Raw genomic sequence first — 17283 nt, forward strand, 5'->3', positions numbered from 1 at the left:
AACAACAGCAGCAGCAGCAGCAGCAGGTGCATCTACAACCACCATCCCAGCTACAGCCACAGGGACAGTTGCAATCTCAAGGACAGCAGCAGCAGCAGCAGCAACAACAACAACAACAACAACAACAACAACAACAACAACAAGTGCTTCAACAACCCAATCACCAGCACCAACATTCACAGCAGCCTACAAAAAATATCCGAGAAGTTCCGAATACTGTACCCGCATTCGTGAGGCCTTTTGAAGACAGTTTTCCCCAGCAGCATAGTTCGAGCAAAAGACTCATCCCACCATCTCAGCCTCCTGTTCCGCCAGCTTCCTTTCCATCGCCTGTGAAAGACAAAGTGATTCCTGAAACTCATAGTGTGTTACAAGTGCCAGAAACAAATGCAGCTCAGCCAGTAATTACCAAAAACCACCATGCTGTACAGTATCTTCATACAGTGTCTTCAGCAGGTAGTGTAAATCAAAATATCCCTGTTACAAGCAATGGTCTCAAATGTAACAACAGTCATGAAGATGTAAGGACTACTCACTTGCCATCGAAAGATGGCATTGTAAGTGGTTTACAGGTTCCCATTGGTGAGTGTAATGTCCAAAAGTCTGGTATTACATTAGTGAGATCTCAAAATACAATCTCTGGTCCTGACATTGTGAACTGCCAGAAGCCAGTTACTGTTGATAGTCATCAGCCACCTGTTTCGCAGCAGCAACAACAGCAGCAGCAGCAACACCAACAGCTACATCATCATCACCATCATCAGCAGCAGGTGCAGCCAATGCCACAGTCTCTAGGACAGTATCCTGTCCAACCAGCTGGTCCTGTGGTGGACAGAACTGCTTCAAATCAGCCACAGCATCACACATTCCTTCCACAACCAGTGTCTCAGCAAAATGTGCACCAGCAAGATCAGTCTGCATTCCAAATGCCATCAGGGACCCCAACACACTTGCAGCAACAACAACAACAGCAATTGCTGATTTCACAGCAACAACAGCAACAACAACAACAACAACAACAACAGCAGCAGCAGCAGCAGCAGCAGCAACAGCAGCAACAACAACAACAGCAGCAGCAGCAGCAGCAGCAAACAATACAGTCAACTGCCCCACATGTGCAGCCACCTTCTCAACATAATTTGCAGCCACAGCAGCAGCAGCAGCAACAACAACAGCAGCAACAACAACAACAGCAGCAGCAGCAGCAGCAGCAGCAGCAGCAGCAACAACGACAAGAACAGCAGCAACATATTCTGCAGGTGCCACACCCTCCGCCCATAATTATTGTGCCTGATGCTGCCAAAGTATTAGCAGCAGCAAAGGATCCATCAGGGCCTATGTCAGTGTGGGATTACCATTATTGCAGCAAAAGCATTTCAAATCAGAAGGTAAGGAAATTGCAATTGAATAAAAACAAGTTTGTGCATGTCGTAATATTCCTCCTTAGTTTTTGCAGCTGTGTGATTACAAGTTCATACAGAAATACTAACTTACGCCTACTTGTGCCATTGTAAAAAGCTACACTTTTCAAATGCACATTCATGTAATCCAAATGTCTTCTAAAATATTGGCACTTACTAATTTAAGACAGATACACGTCTGCTAGCAAAATAACAGGTGTACCTGGTGGTCACAAAAAATAACATAATTATCGGGTTCAATGACACAGGATTCTTGCTCTTGCACAGAAGCAATAAACCAAAAGACTTGGATGGGAAAGAAGGCACAGCCCACTAATATACTTCTGACTACTGTGAAAATTTGTAAGAGTTTGGAAAGTCAAAAATAACTTAATACTTAAATGTCATAATTTTGCCTCGTGCTTCCCTCCCTGCTGATTCCGTTTCATTACTGTTACTACTACTTCTACTACCACTAGTATTATAAGCAACAACAGTTTTAATTAGAAGGGTTGGATTACTGTTTATAGTGATGTTACTTCTGACTTCCCTCTTATAAAGTCTTTACTCTGGGCCATTGTTTTAAGACATTACTTCTAATCCTTGGAGTCTCACATTTGATGCTTGGCATTTCCTTTATGTTTGCATTCTTTAAGTTTTTAAGAATTATTGCATCTCTCTGATCAGGCAGATTTATCGTTAAAGAAATTAATGTAATGTAGATGTGGATTTTGTGTGTACATTTTTCTTGAAAGTCTGTGGTCCTGTCTAGAAAAAGAAAGTCTAAACACAATCATTTTAGTATGCAGATGTGAACATTCACAGTTGTCCCGGTGTTTCCATTGCATAGGTAGTTAGCAATATACATATCTTTTGGTGGCAAAAGGCCACTTATTAAATTGTATCTGTGTTAAATACAGCTCTTCCCATGAACTAACATATGCACCAAGTGTGTGTTAAAAACTGTCACCAGTGGCAAGTTACCAAAAAAGAAAACATTTTGGCTTTAAGTGTGTGTGTGTGTGTGTGTGTGTGTGTGTGTGCGTGTGTGTGTGTGTGTGTGTGCGTGCGTGCGTGCGCGTGTGTGTGTGTGTGTGTGCGCGCGCGCGCGGGTGTGCGAGAGAGAGAGAGAGAGAGAGAGAGAGAGAGAGAGAGAGAGGAGGGGGGGGGATGTTTGTACTTGGATGGTCACTTTGATTTTTAAGTTACAGACTGGATTAGTGTGTAAGCTAGTACACAGGTAACTGACAGTGTACTGTAAAACAAGATTCCCATTTCAATCCATATCCCACAACAAACTTTTTTGGTATGTAGGTAAGATACATTTAAGTAAGTGTTAGCTATATTCTACATTTTGTACTCATTAAATACACTCATATTTGGAAAAAATGGAACACCTTTAATGACTAGAGATAGGGCATTCATATTCACAGGACATGTAGGTTAGTTTATTCTACAGAAATGATTAGCATTTCAGTCACCTTGCTTCAGCATAAGTCCAATTGGGCATAGGGTGCACCACAGGCTCTGGTAACTTGTTCCACACGCAATGGCATCGACGCATATGAGGCGTGAATTGTGTCCTGTGTTACGGACATACATGCTGCCTGTACGTGGTTCCAAAGTTCATCTGTGGTAGTTGGGTCACAACGCTGCATCCGTTGTTTCACCATATCCCACATATTTTCGATTGGCGACATGTCTGGTGATCTAATGGTCTAGGGCAAAATAATGATATCCTGTGACACCAAAAAGGCACATATTTGTGCAGAAACATGTAGTCATGCATTTTCTTGCTGAAAAATGGAGTCTGATACGTTGATCAGGAAGGGTATGGCTTTGGGTCACAGGCTCTCATTCACATAGATCACACTGGTCACAGTGCCCTGGACACACACCAGCTGGGATTTGTGGTTGTGCCCAATAGCACCTCATACCATAAGTCCTTCTGTTGGTGCTGTATGTCTTGTGCAGATGCAGTCACTGCGATGCCACTCCCGCTATCTGCAACAAACCGAGATGCGGCCATAATTTTCAACAAACAGAACCTGGAGTCATTGAAAAATACTATCTGATGCCATTTCTGTCCCCTAGTGATGTCGTTCAATACACCGTCGCCGTCTAGCATGTTTCTGTACATTCGTAGAAGGTAAGCAGAGAAGAGGATGATTTGCATGTAACCCGTGCCATAATGAATGGTGATGGACTGTTACTCCAGATAGTGTATGATATGTTAACATTGTTTCACTGTTGCACCAGAACTGAGGATGACGCAGATCAGTCCTGCAATACCATTCGAGTGTGTTGGTCTTCTTGGGAGGTGGTCTGGGAGGTGCGACCTGACCCATCTCATTGTTTTCTATGGCCTTCCTGAACTATTTTATACACACCTGTTGCATTGCCAAAACACTTTGTACCACACAAGCAGCAATTTCCCAGATGGATGCATCACATTCTCTCATGCCAATAATGTGCCCACTTTCAAACCTTGCTGATTTGACAGTGCGCTTCACTCGTACATCTATGAGGTGTCCTGCATGTCTGGTCAAGTAACACCCATCCATTACCTTTGGTTTATAGCGACTACAAGAGCTACAGGCACATTTTACTGGTAGGTCGTGTTGCGCCACGGTATCGTTGTCGACTTGGAACCTGAGAGTTGATGTCGTTCAAATGCTGATCATTTCTGCAGAACAGTACGTGTCCTGTGAATGTGAACATCCTGTTCCTAGTCATTCAAGATGTTCTGTTTTTTCTGAACATGAGTATAATATTAAGTGGGTCCCAGTTACAAAGAGACTGGTGTACTACTGAACATAGCAGTGGCATTAGGTGTGTGGGATGCGGTTACACATTGTTAAAAGTTTTTGATAAATGTGAAAGTCGTGTACAACATTCCTTATCTTTGTACTCAAGAATAAGAAGTGTAAGTATCATCTGACAGGTGATCTGCAGTGTACTTTGTGTTTCAATGAAAGTATTGAAAAAGTTATTCATTTTATTTATTCAAAGCAGTTGCACATTATCTTTTACTGCACAGTGTGTGCATGTGTCAATTTGAGACGTTAAGCACGAAATGTGAATATAATCATAACATATATCTTTAATGTGTGAAAGCTATTTACAGTACTATTTTCCTATGCATTGCAAATGCCCTCTGAAGTGTAAATGCTTGGAGCTACTTACTAAAATGGGTTTATTTTCACCTCTGCTCCCAAGTAGTGCCAGAACCTACTCAGGGAATTGCACGTACAAATTCAAATCTAAATGTAGTTTATTTATTTATTTAAAATAAATCCACTTGCTTATGGAGACACAATCCTGTGAAATAAAGTGATTGGTTACTAGTATTTTTGTGTTCCAGTTAAAAGTTAGAAATCAAGGAACATAAATAATGCAACTGTCCTCAGGCAAAACATTTTGTTACAAGCTTCTTGTCTGTTGCTTTACATAGAGATTCCAGTAATACAGCTTCTGAAAATGTTACCATTGCCCCACATGATCACGTGCAACTATACAGTCATGCATTATGTGCTGTTACATGTGACGTTGCATGTAAGTCTTGTGCTATATAATTTCAAGGCCTCTGACAATTTTAGAAGCTGGGCCTTTTCTAGTGTTGGTGTGTTTGGTAAACTAGGCTCTTTAAGTAGAAGTCCAACTCCTGAGGAGAAATCCAAAAGTGCTACATGTGGTGACCAACATTATGTCATAGTGAAACTATACAAACACAGAAATTCTTAGTTACATATCATTTAGAAGCGTAGGAGGACATTTTCTAGGCATCTAAAGTCTCTTGAAAAATGAAATCATTTAGTAACAAGCTGCTGCAGGTTGTGGATTCCTTACAAAAGATCACTTACTAAACTATGTCTGAAAAATCTCCTTAATTTTGATGGTAGGTTTCAGCAGACTAATCTAGCATAATTAAGAAGTCAATCAATGGAAAATCTGGCAAGGGATGGCAACAGTATGAAAGGGTGGATGCTATGCACCACATAAGAGGCATTGAATGGCAGACTGACACAGTGGAAAAGACTGCTAGATTTTTTTCAACTATTAGACTGATACCTTCACCAGATATAGATAATGAATATCACACACACACACACACACACACACACACACACACACACACACACTCTCACTCACTCACTGTCATTTCCAGGGGCTAAGGTCTAACCGCACAGTTGGAGTTGGACTTTAGCACCCAGAAAGGATAGTGTTTTTTGTGTGTGTGTGTGTGTGTGTGTGTGTGTGTGTGTGTGTGTGTGTGTAGAATTTTGTAGTTTACGTCTGATGAAACACTTATCCTGATAGCTGAATAATATCTAGCAGTGTTGTTCATTGTGTCTGTTTGTCTGTGGTAAGTAGCATCTACCATTTGCCATTGTTGCTGTTGTAAAATAAAAGGTCAGTCAGTCGATCAGAGATCAGACAAATGTGAAAGTGAAAAAGCCATTGCTAATCAGGGAAATTCTCCAGCATATCGATGAAGACAGAAGAAACAGAATGAGAAGAGAGTAGTGGGAACTCTGAAGTATAAGTCACTAAGAAATAACTGAGACAAATGTGCAGAGAAATTGAAAACCACACGACTGTGGCAAAAATTTACACTTTTGTACAGTATTTTTCCATCTGTCCTGCTTTTTATGAACCTGTCAAGTCGAATTAAGTGTTAACCAGTATCCTTTTCTGTTTAATTTTTTTAATAATTGGTTCATTTTTTTTCTTTTTAGCCCATTATGTTTTTGTTGCTGCCCTCTTCTGCTGTTTCTAATTTTTGACGTTTCCTGTTTCCCAGAGTCCACCCTTCACAACTTCCAGCTTTTGAACACACTAAACAAATTTCTTTCTTGTTTAGGTGGTTGTTCATTAGTAAATTTCTCTTATTTCTAAAGGCTTTTTTGCTCAGGACAGTATCCATTGTACTTCTGTTGTCATCTGTTATTGTGTTCTTCAGAATTCTCCTTTCCTAGCATTAGTATTCTGTGTGTTTCTTGTCTTAATGTTTGTCCTTACTTGTCTGTTAGATTAATCTGTATCATTATTTTAGTTTTGTTTGTGTTTATTTTCAGTTTATGGCTCCCCAAGATATCAGACACAACTTTTAATGTGTAGTCTATGTCCTTCTCAGAAAATGCTGACAAGGGAGGCCACACCTACTCATCATCACAGATTTTGTCCATATTTTTGGTATATGCAGGCCTTCACCATAAATGAAATTTGCAGCATTGGGAGCTCCAGATGGGCCAAACATTTAGAAAAATAATATTTCTGGCACAGATTGGGTGAGGCATGAGCATTTATGTTAGTGCGGTTTCCAGGCAGTGGTTAGCACAGCAGAAAGCTTACAGGACTAAAATCTGAGGCTCATAGGGTTGAGTCCTTATGTGGCAACTTTTTTCATAACTCACACTGGAGATAAACTGAAATAATTCTCAGTATATTGTATTTATTAATGTTTTCATAGAAGGCATGAAAAGAAAAGACAAAGGTAGTTTGGTCTTGCAAAAAAATTTCGAGGAAGAGATTTAATGCAAACACAAGAACTTTTTTTTATAAAATTAGATATTTTTATTATTTTACAGTTGATAGCTTATATGTGCCGGAGTGATAATTCATCGTAAAAACAATGGAAGCAATGATTGTCTCGGCATCTTGTACATGTTATAAATGCCACCTTTTTTACGATTACTCCATTGTTTTAAAGTTTCTGTAGGGAAACGGACATGATTTGCATTCATAGGAGGTCCTGTCTCATCGAATAGATTGGCAGCAAACCACTAAACCACACACAGTGAATCATTTCGCCAAGTATTGAGAACGATGGCTCATGGTGTACAATGGAATGTAATTTGATGCTGGATGCAGTCTCTTCATAGATCAAAATGAACCTAACAGAATACAAAGTCCTGTATGCTTTAATTACAATCCCTTCTTGAAATACTGTTTGCAGAGTCCATGTGGTTGCTGCAAGTACAATCCTTTCTTGGAAATTTACTTGCAGTCGCAAATTTTCCTTTGTCTTTCCTTTTCATGCATTCTATGGAAATATCAATGCATATAATGTATTGAGCATTATTTTAGTTTATTTGTAGTGTAAATGACTTAAAGAACTGAAAAAAGTTTCTGCATAAGGACTTGACTCCTGACTTTCGGATTGCTGTCCTGTAATTTTTCCGCTGTACCAACTGCTTACTGGAAACTACATTAACATAAATAGCTAACATCTCACCTGACCAGCACCAAAAATGCTATTTATTTTCTAAATACTAGGCCATCTGGAGCCCCCGCTGCTGTCTCTTTCATTCCTATCGAGCCCTGCATATCACACAAATTTGGACAAAATCAGTGATGACAAGTAGGTATGGTCCCCTTGTTAAACTACTATATCAACAATGAACTGAATACAGTGAATTTGTTGATGGTACATTGATTTTGATCCTTTTGGTGCTGCTTTCCATGTTTGCATTGCAGTTTCTGTAAATAAATTAAATAAATATGGAAAGAGAGGACAGCATTGTCAGACACCTCTTCTTATTCTACTATTTTAATGTATTGATATCTATTTATGTATTATGGTTTTTGTGTTAATTGAGAATCAGTCCATATCCCTCCAGTGTACTCCAGTTTTACTCAGTTCTCCAAGGCGTATTCTACGGCCCACTCTATCAAAAGGCCTCTCTCGTTCGGTGAATATATCTTACATTTTCCTGTTCATATAAATTTTCCTTCTGAAAATAAATAATTATAATGTCTTTATAGCTTATCTGGCTTCTTTTCCAGTCCTAAATCCAAATTGGTCTTTTTTTTTTAATTTGGCAAATCTTAGCCCCTAAACTTTCTGTAACAATAGTTAGTAGAATGTTTGAAGCAGGGGTAAGTACTGCTGAAGTTCAAGACTAAGTAATGCCAAACATCTGCAAGTTGAACAGTCAGGGACATTTCCTTTTTTTAATTACAGTAATCATTACTTTTTATTAATTCCATTCATAATGCTGAAGCCCCACAAGAGACAAATACTCTATACAGTTCTTCTTTTGTCTTGTTTCTGGCTTTCTTTAATATTCAGCAGGCATGTTACATTTGACCCAGTAGTGTTGTTGTTGTTGTTGTTGTTGTTGTTGTTGTTCAAATTGTTGAAGCATTGTCGGATTCTGACTCGGTAGTTGGTGGTCTTATGAATTCATTTTCCACTTTTATCATTGTGTTCATAAAATCTAAACCCTCTCTAACGTTTCCTTCACATGTAGTTGTTCAATGTATTCTGTCCACCTGTTTATTTTTTCTGGTTCAAATGGGAGACTACTTCTTTGTTTTTCTCTTTCTGTGCATCACATAGTTGCTATTTGGTTCATGATCTTCCTGCATCAGTCGAAACCTGATTTTCTCACCCTATTTAATTCTTTTATATTCAGTTTTTCCCATGTCATCCATGATTCCATTGGCTTTAGTTTCGCCTTTCCTATTACCTTCTGTGCCCGATCAGTGAGGCACAATATTATTTCTTCCCAGCTTACCGTTTTCTGGTTCACCATGGATTGTATTCATTGTAATCCCTTTAAGAAGGTACTTCGTTTCCCTCTTTCTTTTGATCACTTTTGGCACCATTAATGTCAGTGCAATGATAGTTTTAGTATTTTTATCTACATTTAAAATACTATGCAATAAGTTGGCGTTATTCAAGACTGAAGAAATAAATCCTTTCTCCCCAGAAATTTCTGTGCCACTGTGAAATCTTTGCCAATGGCTTTATTATTGTGGCTCAATGTGGTTTTGCAGATTTCTTTGCTCACACAGATATTGCTTCATTGCATTCTGTGAAGAGAAAGAAAACACTCTTGCTTTTGGAAACATAGTAGATAGTGCTCCGTAACTTTAAAAACAAAAAGAGGACATAATATAAATTTCAAACTGTTATCACCATTTTATTACTTTCACATTGTTACAGAAATTCCATTTCATCTGTCTGTATCAAAGATGAAATTTACTTGAGAAAACTGTGAAATGACAAGGAATTGGCTGGAATTGTGGTCTTGTTAAAAGTGCCATGACTCCAGTTGTCAGAGGTAACAGTAACTTTCTTGAATGCTAGCTGTTTTTTTTATTCATCTTATGTACTATTTTATACCCTCTTAAATTTATGGAGGTGGCATTCCATTTATGTTGAGTGCAATTCACTTTTGTCTCTCTGTTTAAAAGATTGCCTGTTTCCCGTTTGGGAAAAAGATTCTCACAGCAAATGTGTTGAAAGCAATTTTTCTTTCTGTGTTGTTCGGTCTTCAGTATAGGTGGTCTCGGGTTACTGAAAACAAATTGATGTTTTCTGTATTTGTACATTTTATGCTTGTATTGTTGTTATGTAATGGAATAAGCCACAAGAGAATGGCATGTAACCCCTAAAATAAAGAAGAAATGTGCTAGTATAGAAAAATACCTGCATGTTTTCAGGAATTGTTCATTATTTCCACTCACAGTATGATTAATTTTCCAGTTATTTCAGAATTTTGTTGTCACATTTTAAATTATTATTAACATTTTGTTTCTTTTAGAATTTGGAAAATGACATACCTGTAACAGCAGTTACAAGCAAACTGGATCTTGCTGAACGCCGCCGTCGGGAAAAGAGAAACCTGTCAAACAATGCAGCATCCGCTGGTTCTGATTCTGAAGGAGAGGATCAAGATGTGCACCTTTCTATCTGGCTAACCAAAGGACCTCCAGCTGAATTGGACACATCACCAAAGAAGCTCAAATTCCTCAGCATGTTTGGTCTGACAACACTTGCCAAAAGAAACGGTAACCGTATTTAGTTATTTTTTTTACCTTTTTCCTCCATGTCTGTCTCTTATCTTTGACTAATAATCTTTGATTTCTTCTAGGAGTCAAAAGTTTTGATTAAAAAAAATAGTAAATGTAGTCTTGCAAAAGTGTACTAGTTGATATTAATACTTCATAAATAATTTGTGCTGCAAAGTCTGTGCAACAGTTCAGACTTTCAAAGCGTTTGTCGTATTCAATCTGTGCTTTCTTATTCAAAGGATTACTCATTATTTGGAATAACAAAAAACAATACCTGTAATTCCTAGGATAGTACTATACTCCCAGAGTTCTATTTAAGCTTTACCTGTATTATAAATCGTTTGCTGTTCTGTTAAAAGGATTCATTTAAGAACTGTTGTTTACTAAGACATTTGAAAGACTGTCATAAAAAAATAAGTTCGATTTTCATTTATTGTTCATCAGTAACAAATGTGAATATTGCATTTTACAGAAATGGAGCTTCGAAAACTTGAAAGGCGGCTTGCTCGTAGCCTCACATTGGTACAATTGGAGGAAATGTCAGTGGTTCCATCTGCTCTTGAAAGTAATGGTACTGAATCACCTCCACTTCCACTTAGTTTACCACTACCTCAAGATCACCCTGAGGTATTAGTGCGCTCTCCTGATTACAAGAGCAAAGTACGCTTCCTGCGTTTCCTGGGGCTTGAAGCACTGTCCAAAAAGGATAGGGAAGGTACGCAACAACATAAGAACTTCTTTCTTCCGCTTCTTCTCCTCCTTTCTCCTTCCTTCTCCTTGTATGCTGTACCAAATTTTGGTCGTTTTATGTTATGCGTGGCACATGTATCCTTACTAAGAAAGTTTATGTTTAAAACTTAAGGATTATGATGTGAAGGGAGGAAAGTTTCAAAATAATTAGAAAGTGAATTAAGAAACTGTACTCATCACTGGGAAAAAATAGTTCCCTGTCTCCCAAAACATTTAGTGGTTCCATTTTGACATGTATATCCTCAACTCATAATTTCCAAGCACTGTAAAATGTGTTCTAGAGGATACTTTTGATACTATTATCACTCCATCTCTTAACCTTTTTTTGTTCCTTTTGCAAGTAACCCATAGGGAAACAACAAGCTATCATATGAGCCCTAACTTTTCTGATTTTCTAATCAGTATAATTTCACAAGTTTATGTAAGAGGAAGCAGTATATTGCCTAACTCTCTTGAATGTCTGATCTTGTAATGGAGAAGACCTATCTTCAAACAATAAAAAATCCAGGATGGAGTGTAACAATGCAGACAAAGGTACATCCGCAGAAAGAACCACAGTCCACCATCTAAAAACTGATCCTGACCTTATAATCCTACCTGCAGACAAAGGCTAGTTGTCTTGAATTGCAAGGATTACCTGGCGGAAGGACTCTACCAGCTGTCAGATATTTCCACCTACGAACCTTGCCACAGTGACCCTATTCCAGTAATCCAGCAGGATCTCCAGTCACTACTCAAATCCTTTGACCCATCCTAGAACCTCTCCCTGGAGTCCAGCTCTCTGCTCACCCCTACCACTCCCCTCACTCCTACGTTCTACACACTTCCTAATGTCTATAAACCTAACCACCCAGGATGCCCAATTGTGTCTGGTCACCGTGCCCCCACTGAGAGAATCTCTTCTCTCATAGACAAACATCTTCAAACTATTACCTGGAATCCACCCTCATATTAAAAAGATACCAACCACTTCCTCCACCAATGCTCCAGTCCCTGTCCCTTTACCTCACAGTGCCCTGCTTATCACTGTTGATCCACCTCCCTGTACTCTTAACATTCCTAATGCCAATGGCCTTACCGCTATTGAACATTACCTTTCCCAACACCCGACAGATTCCAAACCAACGACCTCCTTCCTAGTTGCCATGACCAACTATATCCTCACTCTCAATTACATCTCCTTTGTAGTCATTACCTACAAACAAAATCCGGGGTATGGCTATGGGCACCCGCATAACACCATCCTACTCATGGACCATCTAGAGGAAACCTTTCTAAAAACCCAAAATTCTAAACCCCTAACCTGGTTCAGATTCATTGATGAATCTTTTCTATCTGGATCGAAGGTGAGGACACCCTATCCACATTCCTCCAGAACATCAACAACTTCTCTCCCATTTGCTTCACCCATTCCTATTCAACCATACAAGCCACCTTCCTAGATGTTGATCTCCACCTCAAAGATGGCTACATCAGTACCTCCGTCCATATCAAACCTACTAACCACCAGCAATACCTCCACTTCGACAGCTGCCACCCATTCCATACCAAAAAGTCCCTTCAGTACAGCGTAGCCACCATGGTCGTCGCATCTGCAGTGACGAGCGGTCCCTCTTGAAATATACCGAGGGTCTCACTGAAGCCTTCATTGAGTGTAATTGTTCAAATACGAATCTCGCATGCCTTACCTTACCAGTCTCCCACCACCTCCTGCCAAAGTCCCATCGTCTGGCCACAGAGGAGCATTCCCGTCGTATCTCGGTACCACCCAGGACTGGAGCAACTGAGTTACTTTCTCTGCCAAGGTTTCAATTACCTCTCGTCGTGCTCTGAAATGAGAAATGTCACGCCCACTATCCTTCCCACCCCTCCCACAGTAGTATTCCGCCATCCACCGTACCTACACAATATACCCATCCATCCTTACACAACCCCTACTTCCAGTCCCTTACCCCATGGCTCATACTTCTGTAATAGACCAAGATGCAAGACCTGTCCCATACATCTTCCTACCACCGCCTGCTCCAGTCAGGTCATAAATATCACCTATCCCATCAAAGGTAGGGCTACCCGTGAAACCAGTCATGTGGTCTACAAGCTAAGCTGCAACCACTGTGCTGCATTCTATGTAGCAGGATGTATACGTGGACAAGGAAAAAAAATTCCCGGATTTCCCGGTTAAAAATACACTTTCTCTCAGGTGGAAACATAGTTGTTCCCCAGTAATTGACAGTATATTTTCTCTCGGAACTGTATAACTTATCAATCCTTTGAATGGTTATGGTTTTATACATTGGCATAGAATTTTCCGGCACTTTAGAAGACGAAACACCTTTCGGAAAGATGTTTGATATGCAGTAACATGGACGCTGCATATTTTTGTATTACGAAAGTATAAATTCGAATTCCACCAAACATCGCATGTTACTTTCCGAAGCATTGAAATCGAGATTGCGATGCGTGTTTGTAAGCTAGTCATAGTTCATGTCACGTGATCTTGCCAGCCGATGACAGCGGATATTCAGAGCTTCGGACACGTGGTGTAGTCAGCCAATAGCAACATCACTGTTAAGTAGCTCGAACACACGAACAGGAAAAGTTAATGGTTTAAATTAATATATGTAATGTTGCTACAAGAAAAACAAAGCTTTCACATATAATATTGGTCTCTAAGGCCAATACACTGCAAGAGAAGCTAAGCTTTCACATTTAATGTTGGTCTTTTATGCACGTATTACATTTTAAGATATATCACACAAATGTGCTAGTAAATTTTTTAATAACGACATAAAAGTGTGATCTTCTGGGCTATAAATTCTTCTAAGTGGCTCGTCATCAAAGAGCTGATTTTTAAATGAGTCCCAGATTCCCAGTGAAGTAGGCATCGACCTGATATTAAGTTTTTCAATGTGATTTCGGGATGTAAATTTCCTTGGGTACCAGTACTTTGTTATCTCATGTCTGGTTCTTTGTTATAGCATAATGCCATACGTGCTAGAAGATGAAAACGTACATTTGAAATGCACCGAACAGTTGAAACTAGCCAATAGTTTGAAATTAAACCCTTTGTTTCAAATATATTGACTGCCTCAGCGGAAAAGATTAGTAAAAGAAAATTTCTTCAGTAAACCGATAAAAATAACTTTATTGTTCTGCATGACAATTAATGCTTGACTGTCAGAAAGGTGGAAATGAAATAAAATCTGAAACTAATAACGTATTTTAGCCTTCCGTAATTATGTGAATGTATTTTAATTCACATGATAGCTCCCGGCCAAAGAAATCAATTTTGTTTTAATTTGACGTGAGTGCAGTAGACAAAGAGGAAACAGCAAAATCACTAAATGTAATCACAGGTCACGTGGAGACTACCCGCTTCCCTATTATAACTCAAGACTGCTCTGCATATCAGAACCGTATCTATGATATTTCCGAATCGGGGCAATAGTAGACAGTGGTGTCCCTCGAGCGTTTGAGATAGGACGTCAAAAATCTAAAAACAATCTAATTTTCAAAAATACGTTCATTTTGTAGAGCACAACTTTCTGAAGACTCTGATACATAAAACATACGTGTCCGAGGAATTGTAAGATATGTTATCTGATCTTAAGTGTGCCATAGTGCAGCGCCACACCTTTTCACATAGCATTCTTCTATCGCACGTCACTGTATTTCGGTCTGTGGAATTGAAACGTGTATATTTTGTACTGGATTCCATCAAACTATATTCAGGACAGCGGAAATTAAAATGTCATATGGTGCCTCTCCTGCTTCCGATCGGCCGATTTGACATCCCGCCCCTCTATTTTTTTTTAAAAACCCTTTGGAAAATTTGCACTCTTTATTCCCTATTAGCTAACAACTTGCTGCTTTGTGTGACATAAAATTAAGTATAGGATACATAAAGCCAGTAAAGAGAAGAGACAAGCAAGACAGTACACATTTCTTCAATCCTTAGCTCCTAGAATTTTTTTTCTCTCTAATCTTCCTACAGCTTTACATGACGTGCTTTCCTTTCTGCGAAAGGATCTGTTGTGTTGGCAGAAGAGCCAACACCGTGTTATGAATGGAGGCCGAAATGCACGCGTTTTAGCTCACGCAGGCTGGCATGAGGAGGGAAGAACTATACTGACGTGAGGTCTGGAACATGACAAGGAATTAGAATTCAGAAAGCGGACGTAATTAGTTTGATACTTAACTTTAATCCATTAATGATGAACGTCGCTCTTGACTGTACATGATTCACAATATTATCTATCCAGAATACATGCATAGTAACTGAATATGGCGCCTTGCTAGGTTGTAGCAAATGACGTAGTTGAAGGCTATGCTAAACTGTCATCTCTGCAAATGAGAGCGTATGTAGACAGTGAACCATCGCTAGCAAAGTTGGCTGGACAACTGGGGCGAGTGCTAGGGAGTCTCTCTAGACTAGACCTCCCGTGTGGCGGCGCTCAGTCTGCAATCACTGATAGTGGCGACATGCGGGTCCGACGTATACTAACGGACCCCGGCCAATTTAAAGGCTACCTCCCAGCAAGTGTGGTGTCTGGCGGTGACACCACAGGATCTGTTACCTCATCAAAGTTCGTCACACGTTTTGCTACATGAAAAATCGAAATGTCGTTGTCTAATACTGAAAAAGCTGTAATTACAAATAGGCCCAAGACTGGTGTGGTTTCTCGACCTGATTACCTGTATTTTGTCACTGTCTGCGTTATAAAATAAAATAGGCCTTTATAATGCTGCAGAAATTGTAACACACGCCAAATAAACGAGGCTGTTTTGGCAGAAATGGTCATTTTTATAACACGACGGAATATAAATCACAAAGTACCAATATCAAATGCCTAATAGGCCTACCACAAGCAAAAAGCTTTACGTTAGGAAATAGTTTTACACTTCATTCACATGCTCCAGTTTCTCAAGCATGAGATCGAAAAGTAGTAGTGCGAAATTTTTATATAAATTTGGAATAGTCTTATTCTTCCATAATTTGCATGATGTCCCCGTTTCTTCTCCTTCCTCGTTCTAACAAACAATGTTGTCATCACTAATTCTGTATCTATTCCTGCTAATGTCAAAGCTCATTCGCCGGTTAACTTCACTAACTCTGCCAGAATCACCAGTTTAGTTATCCTGCGATTATTCTCCGGTTAGGCATCGTTACGTGTTCGTACAACGCGTTTTCCGCCCTGCTTCCAGAAAAGACCTTAAAGAGGCTGCTAGCCGGAGACTGTACAACTGGCCCTTGCTAGTATAGTGATGTGGCCAAAATTTTTCTGTCAAAATTTCATTTTCTTGGATACACCGAGAAGATAATACGTAATCTTTCTTACCTGTTATTCCTGTTAGTCGTTTATTCGCACTCTGGTAGTCTGAATCTATGGATTTCGCTGGTAATCGTAACAACGCTCACCATTCGCAAACCCAATCAACCACGTAATCAGACAGTGGTTGGCTTTCTTTCGTTCGGCTATACTCTGCCCAGTTCGTATAGCCGCTTTTGTCTGCAGGAAAGTTTATTTCTAGTTGTGACGAGGATTCCACTGACAGAGACATCACGTACACTATGCATGCAATCACAAATCAACTTATGATTCATTCAGAAATCAACTTAGAATGTGTTCAACAGTATTCAAAAACCGACAGGGACACGTTTCAAACTTATACGAATAATCGATAGACCAACGTGCGCTGGATGGTAGATGCTTTGTGAAACAAGGTTTATATGAATGCTTTATTTGAGAGGCCCCCCCTATCTGCGACTGAGCATCTCTGATCTCTGCTATGCGGTGAATAAAGAAGACCTATCTTGTAATAGCTGCACTGTAGTTCATGAGTATCACTCATCATATCTTCTTTCCCCTCAATCAACCCTTTCTAATAAGGGTTTCAGATTGATGAGTAATATTTGAGACTCAGTCAAATAAGTGTTTTGTACATCACTTCCTTCAGTGGTGAATTACATTTATTTAGGATTCTGCTAATGAATGTATCTGGGATCTGCTTTGCGTGATGCCATTGTAGTCTTCAGTGTGAAGACAGGTTTGATGCAGCTCTCAATGCTAGTCGATCCTGCAGGAATATTTGATCATACACACATTTGAACCTGTCACTACGTGGTCTCATGTTACAATTTTTACATGTAACACTTCCCTTCAGTATTAAATTAACTATTTACGATGCCTCAGAATATGTCCTATCAACTGATCCCTTCTTCTAGTCCAGTTGTACCATTTACTTCATTTGTCCCCTATTCAATTTATCCCCTTTCCTTTAGCCATTGGTAGATATTGTACTATCCAAGAGGCAACACTCGTCTGCT

The 17283-nt window shown here is 39.4% G+C and overlaps 1 protein-coding gene across 1 annotated transcript in view; it reads left to right on the forward strand.

Moving 5' to 3' along the window:
• LOC124619947 (genetic suppressor element 1-like) overlaps positions 1–17283 on the forward strand; it is a 345443-nt gene that overhangs the window by 293444 nt on the left and 34716 nt on the right. Inside the window, exons 8-10 of the mRNA XM_047146610.1 lie at positions 1074–1388; positions 9956–10202; positions 10678–10920. Coding sequence (XP_047002566.1) covers positions 1074–1388; positions 9956–10202; positions 10678–10920 — 805 coding nt within the window. The remainder of the gene's footprint in view (positions 1–1073; positions 1389–9955; positions 10203–10677; positions 10921–17283) is intronic.

Source organism: Schistocerca americana, chromosome 6, assembly GCF_021461395.2.
Source record: "Schistocerca americana isolate TAMUIC-IGC-003095 chromosome 6, iqSchAmer2.1, whole genome shotgun sequence".
In the NCBI taxonomy this organism is placed as follows: Eukaryota; Metazoa; Arthropoda; class Insecta; order Orthoptera; family Acrididae; genus Schistocerca; species Schistocerca americana.